The sequence below is a fragment of the Pogona vitticeps genome, chromosome 6 (assembly GCF_051106095.1).
Source record: "Pogona vitticeps strain Pit_001003342236 chromosome 6, PviZW2.1, whole genome shotgun sequence".
In the NCBI taxonomy this organism is placed as follows: domain Eukaryota; kingdom Metazoa; phylum Chordata; class Lepidosauria; order Squamata; family Agamidae; genus Pogona; species Pogona vitticeps.
In genome coordinates, this window is record NC_135788.1 from 98,459,916 (window position 1) to 98,478,449 (window position 18,534).

The window sequence follows — 18,534 nt, forward strand, 5'->3', positions numbered from 1 at the left end:
TGTCATTTACATTTATGGCATATTAAAGGCATACAGTTATCTTTATTTTGCTTTCATGCTGACTGCAGGGGAACAGAACTTTTCCTCTTAGCTTTGTTCCTCCTCAAGACGCCTGCTTGGTAAATAAGTAATTTTTAAAGATAAGAACAAAAATAGCTTGCTAAAAGTCTATGCCAGCATGACAAGAGAGGTGACTAGCACCTTAGCAGATGAGGTTTATAAAAAAGTCCTTTACATCCCTATCTGACTGTGCAATTGCACTGGATAATGGCACAACTCTATGAGGCCCACCTGTGTGTTACATAAACGAAAAGCCCTCAGTTCCAAGGCTGTAGAAGAGAATGATTGTCTGCTTCATAAAATGTGTTTGAAATTAAAAACAGGAGTTTAAAACACATGTTGAAATGTATGACCCTTCTGTTCTACTCTTGTGGAATTACAACATAGTCCATCAACAGGAGATAGACAAGGCATCTTGAAGAACTGTACTGGATACTACAGAACCTAAACATAAAGGAAACACATTCAAGCAGTTCTTCCTTTAGTCCTCACTTCCTCATGAGGGAGAGGGAGCAGTCCCATTTACAGGGAGATAATCTATTATCAAGCCCATAGTAGACTGTTCATGCACATTGCTCAGATTCCAGAATGTCATCCTAGAAAGGGATCTCGAGCACAGGCCTTTGGCCTTGTTCTTTCTACTCTCTGAGGAGCTGCTCCCATCCTAAGGCAGTCAGTGACTGGTGTTCCAATATGCTTCACAGATCCCTCAAGGGTCAGAGAATTACCCTCCCACCCCCATCCAGGACATAGTACCTAAGAAGGCAACTGTGCCCACATCTGTCCAATGAGGGCTGAGCTTGCCCAGTAGAATATAACTGCTGGTTGAACAAAAAAGGAATGGGGAGGAATGAGTTGGTCTATTTTGATAAAATGGATGGTGTCATGAAATGAAGGCTTCTTATTACAACATTTTGTTATGGGGAGAATCTTCTAGGAATCCATCAAATATGTCCATCAAACATCACCTGCTTCTTTTTAGCTGTGTAAGAATCTGACAGCATGGCCTGAATCCAACTGGCACTCCCATCTAGAGTGTGATTTGCTTAACCATTGACTCAACATTCAGCAGTTCATTCAATGGGTCAACTCTAGTTGGGAAGTATTAACTGGATTTAGGCCAAAGGGTCTCTTACCTGTGTAACTCATGCTGTGATTGTGGGATAGGTTTCCCTCATGCCCTACTTTGTGTGGGTTTTTTGTTTGTTTGCTTGTTTTTACTATTTTAAGAAAGGCGAGGACACAGATTCTTGTCTGCTGCCTCTTGGTTCAACTACTTAAGGCAAAGCTGAAGAGGTGGAGTCAAAAGAAGTCAGTTCCGCCCATGCTAACTCCAAGGTATCCATCACTCGAAACCAGCTCATACTGAAATAGTAAGCCAAAGTACTTCAACAACAGCTGTTATGATTCGTGAACTGCAAAAAAGAGATCAGGATCAATACAGCACACATGAAACCAAATCTCAATTAAGGAGAGGGAAATCATTCTTTTAAAAAACAGAGAGAAAAGCCATGAAGACAAGACAGAACAACACACAGTACAAAAGAGTAATTATATTTCAAAAAAAGAAAAGAAAAGAAAAGAAAAGAAAAGAAAAGCTTTACCAGCTATTTTGGAATTTCTTTCCTGTAAAAGAAAACTGACTTTGAACAGAGTAGAACCAGACCTTCTACAAACCAGCAGATCAGGTACAAACACTCATTAAGAATTATTTTAGCAACTCAGGACAAGAAAACTTTGACACAGTGTTCATGAACAATAGAACTTCTTTTTTTTAAAAAAAGCAAAAAGGTTGAGAGGGTGTGAAGGAATCACAGGAGTCAAAAGGGAACAAAACTAAATCAAGGAAAGGACGTACCAGAGGAACAAAATTTCCACCATATCTAAACAAGTAACCACTGTTTTTGAAACAGTCATTTCCAAGCCAAGAATATCACCAACAGTTCCTGAAGGCTGTTAAATGGCCGCCTTCAACCATCCACACAGCACATCTTCCTTGACCTCTCTTGACTTCTAAGAAGGCGCTGTTCTCTGAGGCAATTCCACTATTTTGTTTGTTCATTTTTTTCTGCAGTATGTTCTCCAAGAGGGATTCAACTATTTTGTCTGTTTGTTTTTGTTCTGCAGTTCATGTCGAAGTGCTACCAAGAGGAAAAACAACAACCGCCTCATCACAGCTGGATGGCAACTGCAAGGAGGTCTAGTTGACCGGCAGGGCTCTCCCTCTCTCAGAAGTCTCTGGATATACAATCCCACAGATGCTCCCGTCAGGGGGCTCCATTTCATCAAGGCAGACTCGTTTCAACCCCATTCCCCTGTATCGTTTCTGAAGCAAAACTGTGTCCTCTTCGCTCCAAGCATGCCTGACTTCCTGTTCTGTGCCCTCAGATGCACAAGCCATTTGTTACAGCATCTTTCTTTCTTTGCCTTAAATTCCATTCGTCATCGTTGGGATCTGTTGTCTTGGGCCGGCACCTGGCCAACCCCCTTAAGTTCTTGACTCAGCCAAGCCAAAGGGAACATACAGACAATGCAGCAACAGGGATATATTAGGTCGAACAGTCCCCTTTACCCAAAGTCCACCCCTCCCCCATTTGCCCCCAAGTTTACTTGGTGCTGTATGTTGGTTCATCTTAGTTTTAAAAGTCTGCATGTCCCAAAGCAGTCTTTTTTCCCACCCACCCCCGCCCAGCCCCACAACAGAGTAAAAAGCTCCACAGGTTGGCATCATCTACCTGGTGGTCAAGGTTGGAGAAGCAGCTGCTTTCGTCGCTACTTCCATTTTAAAAATGACACACACACAAACACACGCAGGGTTGTGCGACGGGGGTCCCAATCTTAGGATTGCTTCAGCCGCTTGCGTGGGGGTCCCAGAAAGGGGCACTGTGCGGAGGCCAGTGAACGATACGCTTCAGCCACCAGATGAGGGTGGGACACCACCATGGATTTCCAACCAGAAGTCTCCATGACGTCAGAAGCATGGCTAAAAACACATAATCAAAAATCCAAAATTAACAGTTTGAAAAGGATAGATGAACAGTGAAACAGCAAACTATTACCACAAGAGTTCACAAACGTAATTTCTATTTTGGAGACTCTGTATCAACATCCACATCTTGTTTTATTGTCCTCCTACAAATTAACAGCCTTTTTGTAGGTATACTTAAAATGTACTACACAATATTAATGCCACCTTGGCCTTATAATAAGGGTGGGCAAAGGGCAGCGCTCCATATAAAGCAGAACTGCAACTATCAGCATTTCTCCCCACTGGTCATGCTGGAAAGGGCTGACAGAAGCTGCAGTCCTACAACACATAGATAGCCATTTTGGCTCTCATCTTCTTGTCTGCATCCACAACAGATCCCTGTGTTCTGCATTTAGCTCACCATTCAGACACAAAGGGCAGTGGGGCATCATCTTGTCTTTTGATCATGCTTTCTGAACACATGCCACTCTAAAAGAAACCTCTGAATAATTTACAACAGGGGATGTCCTACAAAGGTTTCTTTTAAAATTGTTGCTTTTGTGAGATGGCCTGACATACTTCAATTCTTTGCCAAACCCTCAACCTAGCACAAATAATTTTTGTTGATCTCAGACAGATTTTCCACATTTATAAGACTGTTTTTTGTGTATGTGCATCTGTGAAAGGTAATCACCAGAAAATGGGGCACTGGCTTCTCGGGTGAACTAGCGGATCTAGTAGCTAGATGAGTTCTGACCAATTCTGAATGAGGAGCCTTGTGGTGCAGTGGTTGCACTGCAGTACTGCAGCCCAAACACTGCTGATAACCCAGGTTCAATCCCAGGTAAATGACTCAAGGTTCACTCAGCTTTCCAAGGTCAGTAAACTGAGTACCCAGCTTGCTGGGGGGGGGCATTGTGCAGCCTGCATAATTAAATTGTAAATTGCCCAGAGAGTGCATTAAGGAGCATGCTAATAATCCTTTATTTTGTCCGGTGAGAGTGTGCATAAAGAAGAGGCACTAGTTTCATACCCCCCCCCTTTTTGTACAGAATCCGCAAAAGGTTATCTCACTGCATGAAGATGGCCAGATTTGAGACACTGACAAGATCTGTTTTATAAGTCTAGACTAGAAATGTAATACTGCTGTCCTGAGGAGAAATAACAGAGGTACTTTTCCAAAGGGCATTTTCTCCAAACACCATTTGTAAAGGAATAATAACCACAGCTTGTTTTTTCCACATAAAAGCAAAACAAAGCAGCAGATGCAATTCACTGTCCATTGAGGTAAAGGAGGGTGCTAATAAGGAAGGAAACAATAGATTTTTGAAATGAAGGTGCAGGTCCCCCAAAACAGAGAAGGTGGGATTTTGTTTGTAGACTAGGTAGAGCTGGGGGGAAAAGTTCTTGGATACAAATTAGTGTGCATGAACAGCTCTCAGTCCCTCCAACTTGCCAGATTTTTCCTATTCTGAGGTAATCAGAAGGAAAATGTACTTACTAGTTTATGAAGTCAACTGCTTGTGTTTTAAGTTGGTCAGCACTGTGTAGATCAGCCAAGATCAGAATCTCTGCTGCATTTTCTACCGACAGGTTGCTGCACAGAGCATCCTCGCACATCACCTTTAAGCGTTCAAGAGCATACTGCAAAAATAAATCAATAAATTATTTTTTTAAAAAACACAGATGGCTGAGATGACCCAGGAAAGAAAATTGTTGAACTATTGGAACCGACAAAATTATAGCCCAAAGTGTTTGGATTGATAAATGTGAGTGGGCAGGTGAGTTCTGCCTCTCCCACCCACTTACATTTTGTTTAACCCTACAACATCTTCATACTGCTTGGAACGTATATTCTAAATTCTTCACAAAACACTATAACACTATGTCACACCAAGAAATGGAAAAGGACAGAAAACTGGATCTAGACTTAAGTAATGCATACAGTACTCATGCAAAAATCAGTGAGACTTAATTTGGTTGTGGCTAATTGAAGCCACATAGATGATGAACTCTGGATCCAAACTAATACCACCACCGAACTCTCAAAATGTTTTGAAGCAAAAAATTGAAGACTCAACAGGTAGTGGTAATACACACTCACACACACAGAGAGAGGCTGTTTTTCAGAGTTCCTCATGGAGGCTCAGAATATAATCTTCAGATGAACAAAACCTACAAGGACTTCCATTGGAGAGATAAACATAGAAATACCACTTCGACTTTCCTCACCTGTTTCCTTTCCTTTGTTTTTGTTGTTGTTTTGTAAAAAAATATTCTACATTACTACCAAGGCTTCACTAAAAGCAGAATTATATGTAGTATCTAAACTGCCTAACTTGTTCATCTGGTAGAATTTTGCAAGTCTGGGAATAGAGAACATAGAAGGCCAATAGAGGACCCCCTATATGCAGCTGGACTAAAGTTAACATTCTTGGGCCCTTCCAGTACAGTACCATTGCTCTTCCATCTTCTCCAATAACACTTTCAAAAGACAAAGCCTAACTCTCTAATCACATCTTCACTTCAGAGCCCAATGGCAGATCTCCAGGGTTCTGGATACGTACTGTGTTTCGTTTCTACAGTAATTACGTATTTTCCTCAAGAGATTGGAGGAAAGAAAGAACAAGCTGTTCCTAAGCCTCTTGGGCAGATATTAATAAGTTTCATGTACAGCCATAAAAGGTTTTGCTTTCTGTTTTTAAAGAGACACCCATGATGTTTAGATGAAAGATGCATAAGAAGTCACTTACACATGCAAACAACTAAGAGCCCCTTCAGTTTTCTTGCCCTACCAACTTAGATGTGTTTACTTTAAAATGTACTTGCCATACACAAGACCCAGACACTTGAGACATGTTTGGTGTGTATGTACAGAGGCCTACTTGATAGCTGCTGGGTAGCAGGATAATAGGAGAAAAGTAGCACAATATGGGAGGGGAAGAGACATATAAATATTCCAACCTGTGTGATGATAAATTCCTACCAGAGCAAACTGAGATGCTCCATCTGAAATACATTCTGATTTTCAGAACAGTATTGATTTTTACAATAGTATTGGTTTTCTTCTCTGCAGAAGCATTTCTAAAACCAAGGGGTTTTTGACTGTTTATTCTCATGAGAATTTGGAACAGCACTATGCTCCAGGGCCTTCACATCTGAAGGATGTCGTTTCCCAACTGTTTTTTTTGAGATCTCTCCACAGGTGTTCTATAGGATTCAGAGTTGGACTCGTTGCTGGCCATTTCAGAACTCTCCAGTGCTTTGTTTGTAACCATTTCCGAGTGCTTTTTGAAGTGTTTCGGGTCATTGTCCTGCTGGAAGACCCATGACCTCTGGTGGAGATGCAGCGTTCTGATACTGGCCACTACGTTGCATCCCAAAATTCTTTGGTAATCATCAGATTTCATGATACTGTTCACACAGTCAAGGCATCCAGTGCCAGAAGCAGCAAAGCAACCCCAAAACATGTTTGAACCTCACCATGTTTTGACTGTAGGGACTGTTTTTTTTTCCTTTGAATGCCTCATTTCTTTTTGTGTAAACAGTGCTATGATGCCCTTTACCAAAAAGCTCTACTTTTGTCTGTCTACAGTATGTCCTCCCAGAAGGATTGTGGTTTTGTCACATATGTTTTGGCATACTCCAGTCTTGCTTTTTTATGGCTTTGTGTCAGCAGTGGTGTCCTCCTGGGTCTCCTACCACAGCGTCCCTTTTCATTCAGATGGCGACGGATAGCGCGAGCGGACACACTTGTACCCTGTGTCTGCAGATCAGCTTGAATTTGTTTGGAGGTTAATCTGGGTTCTGTATCCACCATTTGAACAACACCTTGTTGTATTTTTTCAGTAATTTGGCTCATCTGTCTACGTCCAGGGAGGTTAGCTACAGTGCCATGGGCTGTAAAACTCTTGATGATATTACGCACAGCGGACACAGGAACATTAAGATCTCTGGAGATGGACTTGTAGGCTTGAGACTGTCAATGTTTTTCCACAATTTGTTCTCTCAAATCCACAACTCTTTACATTTCATTCTTTTCTCCATGTTCAGTGTTACACAGAACACAAAGATTGAGTCAACTTTTCTCCATCTTAACTGGTTGCAAGTGTGATTACTATATTGCCCACTCCTCTTACTTGTGACAGGAGTGTCTAAATACAAATTAAAGGAGCATTACATGCTTGAAAAGCAATTATTTCTTACAATTTAGACAGGGTGCCAATAATTTTTGTCTCTGTCTCTGTCTCTCTCTCTCTCTCTCTCTCTCTCTGTGTGTGTGTGTGTGTGTGTGTGTGTGTGTGTGTGTGTGTGTGTGTGTGAGAGAGAGAGAGAGAGAGAGAGAGAGAGAGAGAGAGTGTTGTTCCAATACAAACCAAAGAAATGAACAAGTGAATACCAAAACATTTGCAACTGCAACAATTTTCTGAGAGAAGGGTTGCATTTGACTGGACATACACTGACTTGCCCTTAACAATACACTGCAAGGCAGGAATGATCAAACGCTGGTTGAAGGATCACAACCAATTCCTGTAATCTCAGTCTACACAGCCTCTCTTCAGTCAAGCTTTTTCTCAGTAACTGGCTCCCTAAGATGAGGTTCTTAAAAGGGCTCCTTTTAATGTGTTTTTAGAACATTTTAAAACTGTTTCACCCATTTGTTTTTAATGTGATATCTATTCAATTCTTGTTAAAACATTGTTATATATGTATTCCTTTTAGTTTTCAATACTGTTTGTTTTTATACTGTGAGCCACCCAGGTCTGGTTGAAGGTGGGGTATAAACGTTTTAAATATGTACATACATACATACATACATACAAAATGAGAAGTTAGAGGGGTAACCCTGCTTTTTAGATGTGGCCAGTCACTCATTTTTGCCTTTTGGTGGACAAAGTAGCTGTCAAATAAGAAATGGCACTGTGCCTCACAATCCAATGTAGGCTGAGGGCAGCAGAAGCTGTAATGGTTGGCACAGCTTCCTTAACTTGCAGGCAACTCTCTCTTCATGGAGTGAAAGATCAATTCAAAAGCCTTTGCAGTGAGGCGGGAATCTCTCATTTCACAGAAAAACAGGGCACCACATCACTTCTAAGCAAATCCCTATTGTTAGAGACCTGCTTAGAAGCACTAAGCAAGGAATGCACAATCTGCTTTCAGCACAGCAGGCATCCCACCCCATCTATGAAAAAAAAGTGTCTCCTTGGAGGTCTTTGCCTCATGTACTCTACAGAAGGGGTGTTCATCATTTTTTGCCCTGCTTCTCGTATTATTAATAAATTTCCTGTGTTAAGCTGCTGGGAGAAGGGGGAAAAGGTGGTGGCAAACTTACAGCTGATTCATTCATTCATCCAACATCTTGGCACAGGAAATTTGGTTCTCTTCTAGGCCAAGGAGGTGTATGCCCCGCCTTACGAAGAGAGTTGAAATGGCCTAAATAATCAATCAACATGCTTCTAAAGATCAAGGAATTGGTTTGTTAAGATATCAAATTCATTGTATGTATTTTGAGCAGCAAGAAATTATCCTCAATCAAAAGCACATATATCTAAAAATGTAAATTAGCTGCAACATAAAAGCCTTCGTTCAACTCTTTCTCATCTGGGGACTTCCAAATTTTTTGGACTTCCAATAGTCTTTTATCTAACAGGGCTGATGGAAGTTGTATTCCAAAACAACTGAAGGATACCAAAGAGGGATAAGCATAGTTATTTAATTCAATAAACAAACTGGATCTTCAAGCTGGTTTTGATTCTTTCGCCTTCTTTTCTTAAAAATAGACCAAAGAGTCAAAGAATGGTCCTTGGATACCTTATCAGCAGCGGCCAGCAAATCATCAGCCATTTTGTCAAGGTTGGGTGCCTTCCCTGTATAGATGAAGCACATCATTTCCTTAAAAACTTCAGGTTCCACGTCATTAATTTCAACTCGATTCTACATGGGAAGGAAGATGGAAATTATTTTTATGTCCCTCAGGCAACAGATCCAGAGATACCGCTCCTTCTTGAATCCTTCTTTTAACACAAAGGTTGGAAAGAACACATGCATTTAGGGGAGATAAGTACAGTACACAGAAAGTGTTCATTCGTGCATGCTTCTCTATAGCTACAGGGAACAACTTATTGCAATTCTCCATTTTCATCCTCTTTTGCTATCTCTCAAGCAGAAAATACTGACACTTATGTTACTTAATCTTTAATATCGTAACACTGCTTCTGGATTCATCCAGCTTTGCTAATATGCACATTGTTGCCTATCAGCCACTTTACAAGTGTTTATTCAGATTTCTTTCCTGACCAACACATAAAATTCAGAGCAGGTTACAACATGCCTGTCTTTCAATCTTATTTTCCCCACAAACCTAGAAAGTAAGAAAATAATAATAAAAAAAAACTCTGTAACTTGTAGCAAAGAATGCTTCACAGATGAGCAGGGATTTGAATTGCAGATTTGCACCCACTGCTTTAGTTCTGGTTACTTCAAGCAAACAAAAAGCAAACAAACCCTAATATAAACTTCTGGATGACACTGATTTTTTTCCATGGGCAGCGCTCCAGTCAAGACCCAGGTTCCAAGATGCAGTGCAAGGAGTCCCACAGCAAAATGCCTTGTTCACCTGGAGACTTTGACACTGATTTGTTTTATTTATGCTCTGAGCAAGACCTTGGCTGGCGGAAGTAAAACATCTGCAACACATTTACGCTTTCTCCTTAGTTCACCAGGATTGTTTCTTGTAACCTCCTCAATGTCTCTTCTTCTGTAGACCAATACAGAGCTCTTCATCATGACCTGAAAACTGCCTTTTCCATTAACTTACCTTTTTGCTCTCCTCCATTTCATGTTCGAACATGGCACTGAAAACTGGAGAACGGGCTGTGGCCATAAGTGAGATGAGGAGGGGAGAGGAAAAAAGCAAATAAACATAATTTTAAAGACTGTAAGAGATAAACCTTCCTTTCCAGACAAGTACAATCAGTACCTGTAAATACAAGCACCAAATAAAACAGTCAGGTATAAAATAAATAGAATGTTTATGAGTGAAATGTATCAAATTTCTTCCTAAGGACAATACCTACAGTACTCTAGAAAAAGTGAACACATTTAGAATGTGTTTTGTCCCATCTCACATACCACCCTTCCACTGTCCCGACCAAGGAAGGTGCCATTCACTTGATAAATATTCTCAATTCATCTCACTATAATCAGGGGATGGGTAGGGATAGGGTTAGGGGATGGGTGGGGATAGTCCCTTGCCAGGAACCCAGAGGCATTAGATTGGCTTGCCACAGTATATACAGGAGTCTATTATATTTAAACACAATGCATTCTGTTCAGTACTCAATGAATAGTTTTGCTAGATGATGTAATCTGTAGCTGGACCATCCAATTTGCATAAATCATTTAATCTGTATATATTACATAATTCTGTGTAGATAATTAATCTTGAGGAATAAAAAGAGCTGGCAACATATTTAAACCAACCAACAAACCAACTTGAGACTTAAATGCTGTCCAACACACCCTGGACCGACAGATTATAGCATTACTATACATGCACATCTTCTAAAATAATAAATTCCAGACCTGGGTCATCAGAAGTGCTCAAATGACAATTTTCATCATCCCCTGCCAGCTTGAACAATGGTAAGGGATTCTAGGAGCAAGAATTCAATAGTACAGTGGTGCCTCGCACAGCGAGGTTAATCCGTTCCGGATTAACCCTCGCTGTGTGAAAGCATCATTGAACGGGGCAAGAAAACCAATTGGAACGCATTAAACAGTGTTTAATGCGTTCCAATTGGGCTGAATACTCACCGTTCAACGATGCTTCCGGGCGGCTGGCAGCCATTTTCACGCCCTCCCCTCGCTGAACGAGGGCGCGAAAATGGCTGCGATCAGCTGCCCAGCGGGTCCAAAATGGCCGCCGGAACAGCCGAAATGGCCGGCCGCAGCGTTTTCGCGCCCTTGGTAAGCGAGGGGAGGGTGCGAAAACGCTGTGCGCAGCCATTTCAGCTGTTCCGGCAGCATTTTCGCGCCCTCCCATCGCTTACCAAGGGCGCGAAAACGCTGCGTGTGGCCATTTTGGGGTCGCGCGGCGGCCATTTTGGACCTGCCGACCAGCTGATCGGCGGGTCACAAAGCGAAGGTCGGTAAGCGAACCACTTACCGACCTTCGCTCTGTGAATTGTGCCCTATCTAGGTGCCGTTTTGCGATCGCAAAAATGGCACCGTTGCGCGGATTCGTCGCTCTACGGCGCGACCGTTTTGCGAGGCACCACTGTATCTAGAAATCCTAAACTGGAAACTATTAGTTTGAAATAGCTTTGCAAAGACTAATTTTATATTTCTTGTTACCTTTCCCAACCATGTCACTGAATTCTTTCTCTCATTTCCCAAGATGCAATCCCACTGCCTCTCATCCTTCTCCTGAAGCCAGTTGTTCCCATTCTTTAAAAGTAGCAATTCTTAAGAAGCAGCCCACAGGAGACTCATCAATGCCACAGACCACTCCACCTACCATCCTGCTAAGTCTCAGGCCTGTGTCAATACCGACCTGCTAATATGGCTTTGTGAGCCTGGAACTCCTGGCCTGCCACACACAAGCAGCAGTCTGTGAAGCGAGAGTTTTCCCAAAGGCCTCCCAACTCATCAGCCAAGCGACATTCCGGTACCTTCACCATATTCATGGAGTTTTGGCCAGAGATATTGACAGAGTCCTGTACTACGCTCACCTGCAAGGAAGCACAGGGGGTCAACATGTCTACAAAGGTAAGATTAGCAATGAACCTTAACAGCATAAAAAGAAGAAAGATCCAGCAGCAAATCCCATGAAACTTCTCATGCCGCAAAGCAGACCTTTTTATGAGACAAACAGAGCACTGCAACAGGAAAGAGAATTGTCCTCCCACCCCTCAGCGTGGATGGCTGTGTCTTCCATACACTTGGACAGAATTAGGAGTTTGCTTATACAGTCGTGCCTCGCTTTACGATTGCCCCGCATTACGACAAAACAGCATTACGGTGATCTTTTTGTGATCGCAATTGTGAACGCAAAACGATGGTCTAAATGGGGTTTTTTCGCTTTGCAATGATTGGTTCCCTGCTTCGGCAACTGATTCTTTGCAAAACGACGATTTTAAAACAGCTGATCGGCGGTTTCAAAATGGCCACCGGGTAAACAAAATGGCTCCTCGCTGTTTTCTGGGACGGATTCCTCGCAAGACAGGCAGCGAAAACGGCTGCCCTATGGAGGATCTTCGCTGGACGGTGAGTTTTGACCCCACTGGAACGCATTGAAGGGGTTTCAATGCGTTTCAATTTTTTTTTTTTTGCTTTACGATGTTTTCGCTTAACGGCGATTTTGCTGGAACGGATTATCGTCGTTAAGCGAGGCACCACTGTATGTATTCACCCCTTCTGGGTTTAAAGACAGGCCCATTAACCTCTATACAAAGTAGTCTGTGAAATCTTAGCCACTGTGGGCCACAGGCAAAGCAAAGGGGTGGAACAGAGAGCCAAGCCCTAGATGAGAAGCGCTTCAAATGAGAAGAGATAAACAATTAAGATACACACTACAAGAACTTCTCAGGACGGTGAGCACCAACTGCCTTTTCCTCTGTGGTAACTAACTACGGTGTATGGGTAAAAACTGAGAATACCACCTTCCATATGTTGCTGGCCAAGACCTTCACTCATCTCAAATTTCACATTCATACATTATAAATCTTGCTCTCCAAATAAATACAGGCATGTACTTAGGAATCTGCCTTATACTGAGGGAGATGAGCAAGGTCAATAGTGACAGCTCTGAGCAGCAGTAGCTTTCCATGGTTTCAGGCAGGAATGTTTCTAATTTAGAGATCTCTGCTATTCCCTGGTGGTCTCTCATCGAAGTATTAACCTCCCCACCCCCTGCAGTTTAGCTTTCACGCTGGTACACTGCAACTTTAAGCAGTCATCTGTACTTACTCTGTTTCACTAGCTATGTTGTTCCTTACTTTGCATACAGATGTTCAAAAGCCTCTAAGACTGAGCAAAACCACTCTCCAAGTCCTAAAAATGAAGAGTCAAGCTAGCCAGTGCAAAGGCTTACAAACTTTACAAGGTGATGTTAACAGCCAGTTCAGAGGGATCAACAGGATCAATCCAAACCTTCACTTAGTGGAGCAGCCCCTTTCATTCAGTTGTCAACTTAGTTACCTCTAGGAGATCTTCATTTTATTTATTTATTTATTGTATTTATACCCCGCCTATCTAGTCATTTCGACCACTCTAGGCGGCTAGAGCCATACATGGAAGAAAGCAAACTTCTCTCTCTGTTGCCCCCAGCAACAAATATTCAAAAGTATTCTATCTTCGAAGACAGAGGTTCCACATAGGCACACCGGCTAGTAATGACTGATAAATCTGCTCTTCGTGGATGTATATTACTCTTGCCCTCTTTTAAAACCATCTACATTAGTGGTAACTGTAAGGAGAACCTATCCCAACCCAGAGTCCCTAAAATGTGCCTTACTATAATTCCAATCACCATCAGCGAACCATGCTGGGTGGGGATTAGAAAAATGCAGGTTAACAGAAACTGTGTTAGCAAGTGTGAAGGCAATCTGAAGTGGGTGGTACTCCTGTGCTCTCTCTCTCTCTCTTTCACACACAACCAGAGTAAGACATTGTTCCTTCTTACACAGAAAATCATCCAAGCTGGATTAGTTGAAAAGTCTGCATTGAAAATCCAGCTTTGAAGCTCACAGTTTTCCAGCAAGTTTAACAAGCATTTTCTACATAAGTAGATATCAAAATAGAAGGCTAAGGAATGATACAGCAAAAGTTAAGCCCTCAAGTTCCAAATGGTTGAACAGAAGTATTATAAATGGGCTGAAATCTCTCCCTCACAAAATGATCAGGATTCATAAAGATGCAACTCTTTATGAAGATGCAAGAGACTAAATTCTGTTAAGCATCTCTGCTATCAGAAGGGCCAAATGTCTAGATTTTATTACGTGAAACTTGAGATCCCAAAGCTGCTACAGTCTGTGTTGAATGCTGCATTGCACCCATGGAATGCAAGGAAACTGGCTCTTGACTCTCCGTCAGCAATTAGCTTACACTTAAAAAAAAAAAGAAGCTTCAGGCATACCAACACAACTTAGCTGGCAGGCCCAAACGTGACCAGCAAAACCAGGGACTATGCAGACAAACGTGAAAGAACATTTTGTATAACCAAACCCAAACTTGACCCCTGGTTAGCTTTTCTTTTTGCAGGTTAGCAGAGGAAAGAAACAACAGAACTTAAGTAAGCCACTAAGAATCAGACAAACTACTTCCTCAGCACTATCTCACTACTCTGAAGTCCTTGGCATAGTTGCAAAATTTTACCCAGTTTTTACAACATCTCAGAAGTGCAACAACAACAACAACAAAAACCACCTCAAACACTATTCCTGCTAAACAAAAATGCAGTTGTAGGCACCTGTGGCCAAGGAGGAGGAGTTAGCTGAATATATGGCAGATCTACCTAAATGCCAAGAAAACATCTAAGCAATAGCAAAGAAAAAAGAAAAAAATGTTCTATGTGCAGAATTTCTGGCTTCACAGATTTATAAATTTGTCAGGGGAAAAAGCTTAAGACAAACCCTTCGCTGTCTTGAGGCTAGAGCAGAAATTTACAGGGAACAGGACGGCTAGCTGCTTACACAACCTTAGCAAAGCTGGTCCAAAGATTTGGTTCACCACCTTCTGGTCTGCTGGCCAATCGGCAGAATTCTAGAGCTTAGAAAGGTTACTTTTTTGGACAACAATTCCCAAACTTCTCCCAGTCAGTGTGGGAGAGGCAGTCCAAAACAGGAATGCTCCCAAACTCTACATAGGCCACAAAACAAGAGGCCAAAAGTAAGCACAACAGAACAGCTGTTAACTGAACAACAGCTCCCAAACACTCAAGCAAAGTGCACTACACCCTACAGAAGGGAGACAGAGAATCTGCTCTCCAAAGAAGAGCAGAGCACAACCCCTCAGGGTCAGCAAAGACCTGAACCTACAAAAGGAACCGAGATGGCAGAGATGAGAGAAGCAGCTTCGGTGTATTCCTGCACAAGCAGCAAGCTTTTGCACTTCTCCCCTCCTTACCTCACAGAAGAGAGTGAGTTTATCATCTGGAAGAAGTCCATTGGCTTCATCCAACAGGAAATCTCTTCTAATAAACTTCTTGAATCCCCAGTCTTTGCCTTGAACAAACCGATAGGCCCGCTGACTCTCTGCAAACATATGAAAGGTAGGAGTCTTTTAAAGCAGAAAAGGAAATTAAAGCCCAAAGCAAACACAACGGACGCTCTTATTTCTCTTCTGCTCATGAGTAGTGAAAAAACAAATGGACTCAGCCCTCCACCAGGCATACCCATTGCTTTCGTTTCTTCTCCTTTTGCATTCAGGATAGAGAACTTGAATTTCGCTCGGACTTCACTCTTTGGACAGCTGACCAGTAAGAGGTAAAGGGAAAGGTAATCTTTGCTCTCTTCATCCAAGCCCTTTGGGTTCACACGCAAACACCTGCAGAGGCAGAAAACCGTCTTCAGCTTCTCTATACAAACATTCCCTCAAAACCAGTTCCTACATCTAATCTTGTTGCCCTAGACATTCAGGAAACCCCCACAGTTATGCATGAAACAGGGAAAGGCTACTTCAGAGGTCCCAAACAGAAACATTTAGCTAGGTTTGAATATTTTTCTACCTGCTACAAGATCTATGTTTCCTACATCCATATTTATTTATTTATTTATTTATTTATTTATTTATTTATTTATTTATTTATTTATTTATTTATTTATTTATTTATTTATTTATTTATTTATATATATATATATATATATATCCCTCCTATCTGGTCGTGTCAGGACCACTCTAGGCGGCCATACTCCTCCGCCTTCAAGGGTATCGAAAATAGTTTCAACTAGGAGCAGAGCAATGTGTGAGATAGACTTTTATCTCATTTCTCTTCCATGGAATTTCTTACTGAATGGGTTTTACTCACACCTACGATCTACAGATACTGCTTTGCCAGTAGTCAGGAAACAGCTGTTTCATAGTTCAGTTTAACCAGTGTTTGCATATTTATTTCCTTTAAAGATGCAACTTGGCTCACTTATTTGAGCCTTCTGAATTACTGTTCCTGTGTTTTTTTTGTTTTTTTTCTGTTACAACAGGTTGTGGCTTGTACTTAATAGCTGGTGTTGCTTGCCTCTTTCCAAACCATTAGAGATACTAGGCTGTGAAAATGAAAGTGAAATTGAGTCTATAAATTTTCTAGGTCATGTTTCGGATATAGATACGTACTGAAAGACACAAATTATCACTGGGATGCTGGTATAACATATGTTCATGTGGTTATACTCCAACACAAGAATCATTATATTTTTGGAAAGAGATGGGGCACATGATATAAATTAAGATGAAATATATCGATGAGAATATAAATCTATAAATTTATCTTCCCAATGGTGGTGAGTTACACTGTACTGTATATTTGAGTCATGATTCTATTTGTCATTTATGTTTTTATTAATTTTGTTATATTAATAAAAAAGTATCAAAAATAATTAAAGCACATTGGCATATCAGATCTACAGCCCCTTTACCTTCTACTTAAGCACAAACTGCATGCCAAGTATTTTTTTTTTTTTTTTTGGCCAGTCTGAAAACAATTCTTATCAGTCAAGTCACTACAGTAGCACCTGGCGGGAGGCAGTACTGAGGGTGAGCAGAGCAACCTGCCCAAGGTTTCACAGTGAATATGAGGCTGAGCAAGGATTTTGAACTCGGCTTCAGGCTACTAATTAACACCCCTCTTGCTCTTTTCCACTACATGCTGCAGCCATGTATTTCTTGTTCGCTGGTCCTTACCATTTCAATTTATCATTAGCTCCTGAGGAAAATGTTGAACTTTTGATGACCTCGCCCATTTCCTCCCGGCAAAAGCTGAAGTTGTTGATGGTCCACATGTAGGAAAATTTTACTACTTTAATCTTACCAAAAAAAAAAAAAAAAGGAAAGGAAAAAAAGGAAAGCAATTCATATACACTGATGAATAATAAGGCAGAATAAAATTGAATGACAAAAACCTCATGGCACCTTAATTCTGCTAAACAAAGGAATGTGGTTGAGGGGAAAATCTTTCCATTACCTATATTAAGGAAATGATTATGAGTTATATTTTCTTGAAAACCACATTTCTATTGAAAAACAATTTACATAATGCTAAAAAGATTTGACCTCTGCCAACCACCTCCTTTCCACAGCACTTCCATGCTTGCCCCTCTGCCCCAGAAGGTGGGAGGAAGGGTGAGGACCTTGCCTTGTGGTTCATACAGTCTTCACCAAATCAAGGCAGAGATTGTCCTGGACATGTGGCTTGCACTGGTATTTTAACATCTGATGTTAAGCAGGTATGAGGAAATGTTGAAGTATTTAGGAATATGAGATGCAGTCCAGCCAGAACGGACCACTTTGAATCTTTATTATTTCAATTTGAGAATAAATGGGCTTCACCCTCACTCCCTTCAAACCATAAGGACCTGAAAGTGCTTATTCTTGTGACACGTTTAAGTATATAGTGTTAGTCTCATTTTGTTTTCAATTGGGGCACTACATGCCTCTAGGAAAACCTGAATTAGAGAACAAAACACAAAGAAATAGTGTCCTTGTTCTATATACATTTCCAGAGATTTCCCAATGTTGTCCGAAGGTGAAGTCACATCAGTTTATTGCAGTAGAAATTACAGACTGAATTCTGTTGAACTTTAAAGAACAACAAATTTATTATCACATGAGCTCTCAGAAATTATAGTTACTTCATTTCAACTACAGTAAGTACGCAATAGGGGGCAAGGACCTGGATTATTACATGGCCTGTGCAGAATTTAGCAGAGCAGTCTCTGCTGATACCTACTTCTAGAATTACCTAGGACTACAGCAATGAATGCCAGCTGGTATTACAACTATTGTCTGGTATTCTCCGCTCTGTCCAAAAGATTCAAAACCACAGACATACTTGAGTGTAACACCAGCTCTCCGCCACAGGTCCACTTGACATCTCTGCCGGAGGAGGAGGACTCGGTACCCTTGACATCGCCAGTCTGGAGGTCAGACAAGATCTCAGAGTTCGGTTACCAAAATGTGGCTGTAGAGGATTCACTCTGGTTGAAGAAAGTGCAAGACAATGGTTTAAAAACAACAAAACCACAACAGAAATTCTGCTACTTTATTTATTCATTTCATTTTTTCTACTACTACTCTTTCTTGAAAAATGCAATTATACAACATAACATGTATATATAGATGTATATATATACGTGTTTTTATGGGAAGAACTAGAATGTGATATTTGCATGATAGTGCATTCTAACCAATAAGAATCTGTCTTGCATTACCCAATAGAAATTGAGAAGATTACCTGTCAGATAGATACATAAAGCTACTGGCAGATAGTTGACTATTTGATCAGTTAGGCTGTT

At 41.2% G+C, this 18,534-nt stretch overlaps 1 protein-coding gene across 2 annotated transcripts in view; it reads right to left on the minus strand.

Annotated features, from left to right (window-relative positions):
* Positions 1 to 1,593: 1,593 nt before the first annotated feature.
* The window catches only part of LOC110079152 (speckle-type POZ protein), a 50,722-nt gene continuing 33,781 nt past the window's right edge, over positions 1,594 to 18,534 (minus strand). For both annotated transcript variants that reach the window (XM_073004371.2, XM_073004372.2), the window contains exons 2-10: positions 18,072 to 18,216; positions 16,925 to 17,046; positions 15,423 to 15,574; positions 15,155 to 15,282; positions 11,583 to 11,760; positions 9,846 to 9,901; positions 8,840 to 8,962; positions 4,530 to 4,672; positions 1,594 to 3,043 (exon numbers count right to left, since the gene is read on the minus strand). In XM_073004371.2, coding sequence (XP_072860472.2) covers positions 2,899 to 3,043; positions 4,530 to 4,672; positions 8,840 to 8,962; positions 9,846 to 9,901; positions 11,583 to 11,760; positions 15,155 to 15,282; positions 15,423 to 15,574; positions 16,925 to 17,046; positions 18,072 to 18,216 — 1,192 coding nt within the window. In that variant the 3' untranslated portion in view covers positions 1,594 to 2,898. The remainder of the gene's footprint in view (positions 3,044 to 4,529; positions 4,673 to 8,839; positions 8,963 to 9,845; positions 9,902 to 11,582; positions 11,761 to 15,154; positions 15,283 to 15,422; positions 15,575 to 16,924; positions 17,047 to 18,071; positions 18,217 to 18,534) is intronic.